The 12,889-nt window shown below is 32.8% G+C and overlaps 1 protein-coding gene across 1 annotated transcript; it reads left to right on the plus strand.

The window, feature by feature from the left end:
- The first annotated feature begins 5,206 nt into the window (after positions 1–5,206).
- On the plus strand, positions 5,207–11,870 carry LOC113853904 (dipeptidyl peptidase family member 6-like). Its single transcript, XM_027484603.1, has 18 exons — positions 5,207–5,433; positions 5,576–5,763; positions 6,252–6,356; positions 6,451–6,522; positions 6,721–6,868; positions 7,350–7,432; positions 7,788–7,843; positions 8,835–8,971; positions 9,090–9,183; positions 9,300–9,365; positions 9,440–9,662; positions 9,828–9,929; positions 10,462–10,547; positions 10,625–10,747; positions 11,181–11,250; positions 11,342–11,433; positions 11,535–11,639; positions 11,725–11,870. The coding sequence occupies exons 1-18, from the start codon at positions 5,246–5,248 to the stop codon at positions 11,836–11,838; spliced, it is 2,052 nt and encodes a 683-aa protein (XP_027340404.1). The 5' UTR covers positions 5,207–5,245; the 3' UTR covers positions 11,839–11,870.
- The last annotated feature ends 1,019 nt before the right edge of the window (positions 11,871–12,889 follow it).

Below are 12,889 nucleotides of genomic sequence, written 5' to 3' on the forward strand. Positions count from 1 at the left end.
ATGACGTGTTTGATCATTTAAATGTGAATCCATTTTAAAACTTCAATTTATGATTTTCATGTTAAAACGTGATTTAACATTTTTTTATTTATTTTTCAAACATGCACTAAACTAAAGATCAATCGTAATGTTCTAAGGCCAATTTAAAAATTGTTTAACATTGTCTCATGACAACTCTACCTTGTTATTAAAAAGAAAAATATAATTTTCATCATGTTTGTTTTTCACTGACAAAATATGGTTATAAAACACTAGAAATCATTTTGAAATAAAGTTTGTATTTTTTAAATAACTTAAAAATGATACTATTTCCTGATCTCCGCTGTTAAAGACATTTTTTTAGTATTTAACTATATATAGAATAAAATTTACTTCTTTAAAAGACATATGTTAGAAATAAGAAAGAGAAAATGAAAGTGTTCCAAAATAAATTCTAATATCTTTTCTTCTTTTGTAAAAAGTAAGGTAAACTTTTAAAAAAGCTATTAAATATTGTGAAAAGTTGATTTTAATCAAATGGTTAAAATTATATTATAAGAAATTGGTTATTTAAGTTAGATTTATGAAAAGATACATTGGTAATTTTATATTCTTCTTTTTTTCCCAATTTGTGACAATTACAAGTCCAGGGTTCATATTCTTTATGGTCATTGATACATAATTTGTTTGATAATACTCAATACAATTACCACAAAATTAAATATACAAATTCTGAAATCAGTTTTGCAATTGTTTCTTTCTTCTTCCTCCTCCTCCTCCTTCTTCTTCTTTTATTTTAGAGTGAGATTTCATTTGATTTATAGTTTTTTTTTTTTCAAAAAAATCTATATCACTATCAAACCTTAGTTAATTTTATACAACCAATTTCAAACTTTTAATAAAAAAAAATTAGAAATGGAAGAGATTGAGAGAAAATGAGAAAGATGAAAATGGAAGAGTTGTGTCGAGATAAAGAGGAAAAGGATGAAAGAAAAGTAACAATTTACTTATTTATCTTTCATTAATATCTTATTACCCAATATAGTAATCTATTACTCTTAATTTTTAATATTTTCACAAATTAACCTTAGCTATTTATTTTTTATCTATAATTATTAATGTTTTAAAGTTAATTTCATTTTACTTTTTAAAAAATACTATTTTCATTTTTTGAAAAAGAAAGGAGGATATTATTGTCAGGCTAGTGATTTATTATTGAGTAATCTATAATATTTTATACTTGTTCAATGTTAATTGAAGGAATATTTGGTATTGGAATAGATTTAGATGGAGTTTAAAATTATTTTTTAAAAAAAAGTGAACAATACTGTATGAACAGTGTCAGATGAACAGTAAAACTGCCTATGAACAGTGCAAATCGCGTGTAATAAAAATCGCGTATGTACAGTGACCGCTGACGTCATCAGTGACATTATCCTGACATCACATACACGTACAGTGCGTGTACAGTGTTTCCGGCATGAATAGTTTTTTTGAACAGTGTTTCCGGCGTGAACAGTAAGGTAGTGAACAATATTTCTGACGATGAATAGTAATTTTCGGCGGTAAACAGTAAATTTTGAAAATTTCCTATAAAAAGGGGGTTTCACACGAAATTTTCGTTTCTTTACTCATATCCAAGGTTCTTAAAGGTTCTAAGGCCATATACTTCCATTTTCTCTCATAATAAACCCTCTTAAACTTAGATTTCTCGCCAGATCTGAGATTCCACGTCTATTATGAAGGATTTGAAGTAAGTTTCTATAAGTTTAAAGTTAGATTTACCGTTCGTTTCTCTTTTTCTTCTCTTTCTTATAGATAGTTGATGATATCTTAGGAGAAATTCCGTTCTAAAGCCGAATCTTGCGTTAAAACAAGTAATATTCGGTAGATCTGGTGTGAATCATCATTCTGAGGTAAGGGAAGTTTACTTTAACCTATGAACTACGTTTTGAATGGTTTAATATGCTATTTCAAGATGTTTTGATATGATTTTATTAGATCTATTGAATAAAAGTCATTTTCTAAACACGCCAAAAAAGCACCACTATTAATCTTTATGAACTAGGGCCAGTAACATTAGGACAACGGGTACGACTATGGTTTTCGCTTCGACATAGACTACAACGTGGTGCTTGCCTCATTTGTCTCATATCCATTTCATTAATAAAACAAGTTGATTTGGGACGTCCTTTCAAAGTACGCTTTAAAGCGGGTTAGGACAGAGCTTGGAACCTCGGTATTTGCGCCACTTTGATTCATTCCCTACAACCCCAAATTCTTTTTTGTAAACTTTGCATACTTGATTGATGGTATAGACTTCATTCACATAAACACGCCAATCAATATTTTGACTACAACAAGCAGCAATTACGTGGCGGCATCGATATCGATCAGTTTGCAAGTTTCCATAGTCACAATAACTTTGTCTTAGATGAACTTGATATTCTTCGTTGTTGGATAAATCCTGAACATGAAAAGCCTCATTGCGTCTGTTAAACTGCGTGACACGAAGATTTCTTAAGCCATGCTCGTTTGATTGAAGACGACTTGTAATGTTTTCTGAGAACAAATGTCCAACATTCTTCTGTGCATATGCCTTGCTTCCCTTACGTGCAAATAACTGTGCCAGTCAGAAGTAAGTGGCTCTTATAAGTGTTGTGATAGGCAAATTGCGGGCACCTTTTAAAACAGAATTAATGCATTCAACGAGATTCGTCGTCATATGACCCTATCGATGTCCACCATCAAATGCTAAAATCCACTTTTCTCTTGGTATTTCACTAAGCCAATCTTCATAAACTTGTCCACGCTCCAGTAATCGTTAGTAATGACAACTAGTAATATATTAATAGTATTATTTAAAATACAAAAATCAAGTTTATTACCCATCCGAACAATAAGTTTATGCAAGTTGGGAGCCTTGAATCTATGCAAGAAATTTGCAGCAATGTGCCTGATACAATACATGTGAAATGCTCTTGGAGGTTCCCACCGGCCATTACTTCTTCTGATTGCTGCTATAATTGACTCGTGACGATCAGAAATCAACCCAACACCATCTTTAGTAATGACATATTTTTGTAAATTTTCTAGGAAAAAAACTCCAAGCATCTACTGTCTCACCCTCAACAACAGCGAATGCAATCGGCAATATATTTTGATTTCTATCTTGTGCAACAGCAACTAGTAGAACTCCCTTGTATTTTCCATATAAATGTGTCCCATCAACTTGCACAAGTGACTTGCAATGACGGAATGCTCTAATGCAAGGACCAAAAGTCCAAAACACTCGCTGAAATATTTGAACATTGGGAACCAATTTATCATTGCGATAAGCCTGTACAACATCTAATTTCACAACAAAACTTTGATCAGCATCACACATTGTTATGCACCATTGTGGCAAAGCTTCAAATGAGGCTTCCCACTTACCAAATACATTTTCAATTGCCTTTTGTTTGCCCAACCACGCTTTTCGATAACTTATCGTATACCCAAAGCGAGACTGAATTTCCCCAATTATTACTTTGATTTTAAAAGAAGGATCAAATTCTACCATTGGTTTTATACATTATGCAATTATGTCTGTATCCAACTTTCTGTGATCTTGAGAAATGATTCCAACAATACAAGTGTGTGGACCATTGTATTTTCGGATTCCCAAAAATACTTACTTTTCCTGAAACTACATCGGAGAAGCCACCTACAATCTAAGCCATACCTTATACATTTACAATAAAATGTATTTAATTCTGACTCGAACACTTTGTAGTCTACTCCTTTTGATATAGTATAATGCTTTACGGCTCTTATCACAGCTTCTTTGTCACTGAATTGCTTTCCAATATATAATTCACCATCTATATCTGTGTTATCTACCAATAGTGAACATAAACTAATTAACAGAAATATAATTAATCACACTAACATAATTTTAAATATCACATATCTAAATTTGCATACTCTGGAAACTCAGTAACATTCATAGCACCAAGATCTAATTCACGCATGAAAGGTGGCTTGCCAAAAGGATGTTGTCCACCCATATGGGACTCCTCTTCATCATTATCATCGTCAAGATCCTCATCGTTGTCCTCACCACTTCTATATTCTTCTTCAAATTTGTACTCATCACTTTCACTGTTGTTGAGTTCCTATTCTATCTTTGTCTCTACCATTGTGCTCAAAAATTCTGCTTCAACCTCTATATTTTTGAAAACAACATACAACTCAGTCATACCACTTGAAGGAGGACGTTGCTGATGTATCTGAAACATTTATTGAAACCTTCATCGTTGGTTATTTGAATTATATGATATTGAATAAAACTGCCAAATATTGACACTGGACATCGATATATAACACTTTCTACTATTTTTGGAAACGGAACTTCATGAATGTATTGACAAAGCCAAAACTTTAAATCTTCAAATAATATATTATATGAAATATTCATACATGTTGGCTTCTCACATACAAATGCCACACCTTCACTTGTATTTGATATAATCTCACCATTGAAATAAATTACAACAGCCACACTCATCTTTTCTTTTGATAAACATAAGCTATTAATCACACTCTTACACTCTTAGAAACAAAAGCTTTAGGGGCCACTCGTTCTTAAGGCAAATTGCATTATTTATAATCTCATTAATCCAAAATTGCCAATAGTGTTTTATAACGTTCTCTGATATTTGTGATTAATCAAAGATTGTTATTGGCCTTTTTAAAGAAATTAAAATAATTTCTGACAGTCAAAGGTCGACATTGACGATTTTAACCAGCCTTTCATATTTTTCAACTTCTAAAATCACCATTGATGATTTTACTTTCTCAAATATTTTTTTTATTCAAAAATCGTCATTGGCATTTTTATATTTTAACTAACTTAGTGATAATTAAAATCGCAATGGGGCTTTTATACATTCATCATGACCCTTTTGTATAAGCAACAAACATTTTTCTTTGAATGTCACAAAACAAGTACACATGACAAGAACTAATGTTTGCAAAACTACGATGGAACTATGTTCATGTACTACATACTAAGTACAACAGACATGACAATGATGTTATGATCGTAAATTAATAACAACGTGAGAACTTTTCCAATCAACCAACGTTTGTATCTGGTCAACGGCCACGTGAGTCATTGCTGGTCTCACTCTCTCGTGCTTTGCTCACACTGAGAGACACAGCTTTTCTAGCTTTGCATCAACGCAACATTGAATCATTTGATTGATACTACTGGAAGAAGGGAATGGCTTCTCCAACAACTAGTCTCAATAAGAATCATCATGTTGCTGAAACAAACACTGCACCCTATGGCTCTTGGAAATCCCTCATCACTGCCGATGTTGTCTCCGGCGCAGCCAACGGGCTTGCCGGTACCGCCGTAGATGGCCGTGGCCGTCTCATTTGGTTAGAAATACGTCCAACAGAATCAGGGTAAGCTTAAGTGCCCTTTGGGTTATTAGCTTTTTTACGTTAAAAAAAGAAACACTTTGGAGAAGCTGGAAGCAATAAAAGGTGAGAGTTTGAAACTTCTGGAGTTTGCAGCTTACCCTTTTGATCATTCACTGTGTTTCAGACGAGGGGTTCTTGTTCTTGAGCCAGAGAACCCTGGAGAAGAACCTTTGGATGTTACTCCTAAGGAGTTTGAAGTGAGAACATTGGCCAAGGAGTCTGAAGGTGGTGCTTTCTGTGTTTCAGGGAATGTTGTCTTTTTCTCAAATTACAAGGATCAGAGGTTGTACATGCAATCCATCACTTCTGTAGGTGAGAAAGTACCACTCATCATTCCACGGTACCCATATTTTTTAAAAGAATCAAAACAATTTGAAATGACTCTGCATTTTGTAGTCTCCAGAAACACTTGCAAGAGAAAAAAAAAAAAGGATATCAAACAAATAAAACCATACTCATGAGTTAAAATCAATTTATGCACATCATGTTTTGAAGAAATTAATTGACAAAGCTTCAAAAAAAGAAAAAAATAATAGGTTGATTTTAACTTATAAGAAATTTTTTGTTTGTTTATCTTCTTATTTTCTTTTCTTACTACTGTTTCTACTTAAGCTTAACCAAGCTGGGCCTTAATCTTGTGTTGGTTTCATGTTGTGAGTTGGTTAACCTACTTAAGTTCACCCATACTGAGCTTGAATGCTTTTGGTATCAATCTAGGAATATTGGTCAGGTGTTATTCAAGTGTTTGTGAAATTTTTTTAAGAGTTGAAATGTTGTGGTTTTCCTTTGTCCCCTAGCAGATGTGCCTCCTGTACCTCTCACTCCGGATTATGGGGGACCGGTAGTCAGCTATGCTGATGGAATATTTGATGCACGCTTCAACCGTTATATTTGTGTAAGGGAAGGTAAGCTATTCAGAATCAGTTTACCTTCAAAGCTTATTTTACATTGTTCCTATAACATTTTGACTTGTTAAATCTTTCATTTTTTTGGTCATAGATCGCCGGGAGAGCAGTCTGAATCCTCCTATAACAATTGTGACTATAAAACTTGGCAGCAATGATGTTTTCGGTAAGAATTTCCATTTTACAAGTGAGTTTAATCTGGAGAAAGGTTGAATAAATACTGCAAATAAGTATTTCATTCTGTTGTTGCTGGTAAAAAGGTTTTCAGTAGTCGTGTGCTGTTTTCACTTGCTTGATGGCTTTTTATTTAAGATAAACAAAGAATTTACTAACATTATGTGTGACTGGATTGTGTGACATTCAGAACCGGAAGTATTAATCGGTGGGAGTGACTTCTATGCTTTTCCACGTCTCGATCCTAAAAGTGAAAGAATAGCATGGATTCAATGGAGCCACCCCAACATGCCATGGGACAACTCAGAACTTTGGGTTGGCTATGTTTCTGAAAACGGGTGAGCAGAACATGTGTCCAAATAGATCTCCCTATTGAGGTGACAGTGAAAGTTCTTTAGTTTCATTTCTTTCACGTGCTTTGGTTTTTCATAATTACCATTTTGTCTATGATGCGATTTCTTTAAATCTAGTTTTTTTCTGAATCACACAACACAGATTTTGTTGAGTAAGTAACATTACATAGTGCTTCCCCTTTCCATAACCTTAAAAAAGAGAAAAGTGATTGCTTGATTTGTATCCTCTTTGCAAATCTCAACTTACTTATGATATTTGTTCAATGTTTTCATCCAGTCCCATCAATATATTGTATTTCCTATACACGGTTTTTCTTTATATACCAACATTTTTTGCTTCTTTTGTAGTGTGGATGTGGTTTTCAAGTTCTCTATGATAGATGGAGTTACTGTTTACTTTTAAAATTATAAATATATGTTATGTCCTGTTTCAACTGAAGCTTAATCATCATAAGGTTCCATCCAGATATATCGACAAGTGTGTTTGTGTTGCTGGGTGTGATCCTTCACTTGTGGAATCTCCAACTGAGCCCAAGTGGTCCCCTGATGGTATGTTGACTTCTTTTTGGAGATAAAACTAAAACTTGCATATGAACACATATAGCCGTCTTGGCCAAACCAACATTTTTGTTATCTCCATCATGGCATGACTGCCCGAAACATTTTTCTATACAAGGAATAGGATCAGGATCCTTGATACAGGTTAATTTATGATCTCTTACTTATCTACAATGTCAAACATAGATGTTTTCTTCCCATGCTTTTAGAGCACACAATTTGTTCACAGGTTGTGTTGTTTTCAGTGAATAGTATTTGATTAAAAGGTTGCAAGACTCCAAAAAAGATCATTTGTTCAGTGTCTTTTGGTTTTTTAATTTGTTATTTTTTAATTTTAAATATGCAGGAGAACTTTATTTCATTACTGATAGAAGAAACGGTTTTTGGAATATCCATAAATGGGTAATTTCATATCTCTTACTATTTCTGCATGCGATTAATTATAAATAGTGGATTTCTTCACTTCTGTTTTTCTTCAATGATTATTGTTATTTTTTTATTTTTTATTTCATGTAGAAGCTAATTTCATGAATATATATTTTTGGGTGGGTTGTGGATACAATTACTAGTGTTACTTGTAGTTAACTTAAACAGTGTTATAATTTTAGTATGAAGGTTCCACAGAACTTTGTGTTTCCCACATATCAGATTGAATTGGTTGGTTTTGAATTGGTGTAACAGTTGGAGTTTTTGCAATGAAACCGAAGGAGGTCATAAGTTTAAGTTGTGGAATCAGCCTCATGTGAATGCAAGGTTGGGCTGCTTCCTGTAGACACGCACAGTGAATCCAATGTCACGAACTCCACCCAAAATCTTGACCATTGATTTCCCAACCATGTTTAATTTATAGCACCAGGCTGCCCTTTATTTAACCCAAGGTTTCTATTATGTGTAATTTTGATTTTTTACAATCGCTACAAGTTTCGAATTTGCCTATTAAAATGTTATAGAATATGCTTTAATGCATTATATTCAAACTTCACAAAATCGTGTATACGGATTTTATGTGACTTATGTTTAGAAAACAAATTAAGGTTTTCCATATCTTTTACCATGTTACATTTACGTACAAGGATGTAGTACATTGTAAAGAATGGTAGAAGTTTTATAGCAAATAAAGAAAAGTGTAATTGGAAATCAGCATTTTTGTCAATTTGAAGTTTATATGTTATGTACTACAAATGCATTATATTGATATTTTACTCTGCCTATGAATGTCTTGTTCTTTTTTTATTTGTTTGTCTTGGATTCCATTGTGCAGGAAGGTGATTCAAAAAATTCATATGATTGCTAGCTTGCTTCAATACATTTTCATGTTGGAAATACAATAGCACTAAAATTTGAATATTACTTGTTTTAATTTTCCTTTTCTAGCTTCGTTAATTGATCGCAGATTGAGTCTGATAATATTGTCTTGCCTGTTTATTCTTTGGATGCTGAGTTTTCAAGGCCACTCTGGGTTTTCGGCATTAATTCTTATGAATTTGTTCAAAGTCATAATCACAGAAACTTAATTGCTTGCAGTTACAGGTGAATTTAAGTCTGCTACTTGTTAGCCTTTCTCTTTTCATTCTTTCTTTTGATACAGATGATTTAGGGAATTCATCCATTCTGGTACATTCAGTTCATGGTTTGACTGTGGATGCAGGCAGAAAGGGAGGTCATATCTTGGAATCATTGATGATGTGAAGGCTTCAAAAATAACTGTGCTTGATATCCCTTTCACCGATATAGATAACATTGTAACTTTTCTAATTGTTTCCTTGTTTTTCTTCTCCTTTTTTATCTTTCAGTTTTCTAACTCAATTATTCCATTCGTTACACAACAATAATCTAAATTTGGCAATAACGCCATTAGACTTATGGAAATGATTGCTTATATGTGGAGGGAGCGTCTGCAATTCATCCATCATCAGTGGCCAAGGTAGTTCTTTCTTCCGCATCATTTTACTTCAGAGTCATTTCAATGCACCCGATGATAACTCCCTTGCTTTTCAGGTGACTTTAGACGACAATAAATCAAAAGCAGTTGACTTTTACATTATTTGGTCCTCCTCTCCAGATTGTTTGAAGTATAGTTCTTACTTCAGCAAACCAGAGTTGATTGAATTCCCAACTGATGTTCCTGGTCAAAATGCTTATGCATTTTTTTATCCACCATCTAATCCTGTTTACCAGGCCAATAAAGGCGAAAAACCTCCTTTATTAGTGGAAAGCCATGGTATTTATCTCTGTCTTGTGTAAAGAATTATCATAATCAATTTCATATGGTAATCATTAGGCCACTTACATACTGAATTGGAAACCTTTTGTCTTCCCTCTTACTCAAATGACCAAGTACAATGGCTACATTTTATGTCAGCATTGCTTTATTTGATTATTTCAGGAGGACCAACTTTTGAAACTCGTGGAATTTTGAAATTGAGCATTCAGTACTGGACTAGTCGAGGTTGGGCATTTGCTGATGTTAATTATGGAGGAAGCACTGGTTCGTTTATCTGTCTACAATGTTCATGTTTCTGAATCACATTATCTTTTTTGGACAAAACTTAGATCAAGTTTCTTATATCATTGTCATCAAATTTTCAAATGCAAGGAAATATTTTAAGTCCTCAAGGAATCCATACTCTTCCCTTAAGATAGCAATACCCACCTTGGTATAGTTATTTTTTTCCCGAAATACAAATTTTTAAAATAAAAAAAGTTTTAAACAGTGAAAATTAACTACAAGGGAGTAAGTATTATGGAAGTACCAAAAGTTTACTCCAAATGAAGCAGTGACACAAGAACATTTTTGAAACTGCCACAACACAATCTTAATGGAAGCTATTTATTGTTGGAAAAAAAATCCGTGTGCCATTGTTTGATTTGTTATGTTATTGGCAAAGAACTACTAAGAAAATTTTGGTTATTTACGACTCACTCACTATTTGAATTTGTATCAGTAACAGCCTGTTGTAGTCATTTTCAGTTATTAAAAAGATGAAACTGCATTTTTCTAACTACAAATTGTTTGGAAGGTTATGGCCGGGAGTACAGAGAACGGCTTTTGAGACGTTGGGGAATAGTTGATGTTAATGACTGTTGTAGTTGTGCTACATATTTGGTAATTATTTTGTTTCTTATTGTTTCCTACATTTTTGTGGTCACAAAAGTGGTTATATAATATAATCTTTTATCTAGGTGGACTGTGGAAGGGTAGATGGGAAGAGGCTGTGTATAACTGGGGGCTCTGCTGGTGGGTATACCACATTAGCTGCCCTTGCTTTTGCAGAAACTTTTAAGGCTGGGGCTTCTTTGTATGGTGTGAGTGTTCTTCTGATACTTTAATTTCAAGTTTTATTAGGTAATTCTTCTTTTCTAAAGATTATATTAGCTGCTTTGCTTATTAACCATGAAATAGGTTTCATGGGAATAGAATCCTGACTGATCATTAATTCACAGTACTGGATGTTTGAAAAAGTAATTTGTTTCATCTCCTTGACGAAGAAGATAAGATTAAGAATGTAATAAACATATTTTCTTCTTTTGCTATAATCCCTTTTAATTGATTATTAATTTAAATAACAGACAAACACCTACCTACTAGGATAAGGCTTGATTGTTGTTGTAGTAATAGACAAATACCTTCCTCAGGCTTTTGGCCAAGATTTGTGTTATGAATTATCTTTAACAAAGAATTTATAAATTATAATTGTCTTATTGTTGAATTTATTTTTCATTTGGTCTCTTTAAACAGCTAGCCGACTTGAACTTGTTCAGAGCAGAAACTCACAAATTTGAATCTCATTATGTTGGTAAACTTGTTGGTAAGTTGATTATGTACATTCAAGTTAGCACTTATCACTTTGGTTTATTTGCTTCATTTAAGGTTTCAGGAAATCTCTTAACTGATTACAGGAGGTGAAAAGGAGTGCTTTGAAAGATCACCAATCAATCATGCTAACAAATTTTCTTGTCCCATTATTTTGTTTCAAGGATTGGAGGACAGGGTTAGTGACAATGGAATTATTATTTCCCCCTTCCGAATTCTTAAATCTACTTTAAATAATCTACAAAATTCAGTTCAATAAATACATTCTACACTTTGCAGATTGTGCCACCAGATCAAGCTCGGAAAATTTATCAGGCTCTGAAGGAAAAAGGTGTTCCAGTTGCTCTTGTTGAGTATGAAGGAGAACAACATGGCTTTCGAAAGGTACATGCTTATTTAATTGTTTTTCTTATAAAATAGAAATTTAAGGAGGAAGTAGTGAACAAATGTAGTGATGTGTTGAATACAGGCTGAGAACATTAAGTTTACACTTGAACAACAAATGGTCTTCTTTGCTCGATCCATTGGAAACTTCAATGTTGCTGATGATATTACTCCAATTAAAATTGACAACTTCGATTGAGAATGGTTTTTCAGAGGTACACTTGTTGGATCTTTATTATCTATATCAAAACTAGGGGAGTACCTATTCCCTTTCCCATCTATCTATTGCCACTCCTAACCTTTTTGTTAAAAAATAAATAAATACCCTTTTTCTTTGTTAATCAAACTAATAGGTTCGGAAATTATATAAAAGATCATTAAATAGGAGTGGCAAAAGACACTCCCTGAAAGAAGTCACCAGTAATATTTGTTGTAATGTGGCAATACTGCTTTGCAGAACTAGGAAGTCTGGTGGAAATTACTGCACTTTTGAGCTTCTTCTGAGATAGTACTAACAGACCCACGGGATTGCATGCTCTGGGTTAATGCCATGAACTGTGAAGTGTTCCTGCAGTAGTTTATCAAATCTTTGTTTGGAACCAATTTAGTCTTGTATTTCTTTAATTGAATCTTGTTATACTACTGTGAATGTGTTTTGAACTCACTAGAGTTATGGCATTTCTTTGTATTCTAGAATTTTTTTTCCAAGAGATGAAGTGGGAGATAATTAAATGTGATGTTTATCAACCAAACAAGTTTGATAGTGCTAAGCTTATTACTTTCAATAATACTACTGTTCTGTTTTCTTTGATCCATCGCTTTGGTCCATTTGAATGTAAAGAATGATAATCTAGTTCAACAAGAAGTCTTATTCTACTAAGTGAATTTGATCAAAACCCAATTTTTAAAAATTTAGTTAACTAAAAGGTCTTTTTTAATAACTTTATCTAAGATTATTTTCGGTCACTTTTTTTTACCAAATTAAAAATCATGTAATTCACTCCTCACCGATGTTTATAATAGTCTTATTTACACTCGACAAAATTATCTTAAACGATTTTTAATCATTTTTTATTTAAAATATTATTTTTTATCGTATCTTTTTTTATGCAACAATTCATCAATAATTAAATTAAATTATAAAATTATATTGTTATTTGTATTATAATTAAATTTACATAGAAAATAAACATGTGCATAATAATAACAATAATACAACCATAATTCTAACTGGATTTACAGCCATGTAT

The sequence above is a fragment of the Abrus precatorius genome, unplaced genomic scaffold (genome assembly GCF_003935025.1).
Source record: "Abrus precatorius isolate BTA unplaced genomic scaffold, Abrus_2018 Scaffold11, whole genome shotgun sequence".
In the NCBI taxonomy this organism is placed as follows: domain Eukaryota; kingdom Viridiplantae; phylum Streptophyta; class Magnoliopsida; order Fabales; family Fabaceae; genus Abrus; species Abrus precatorius.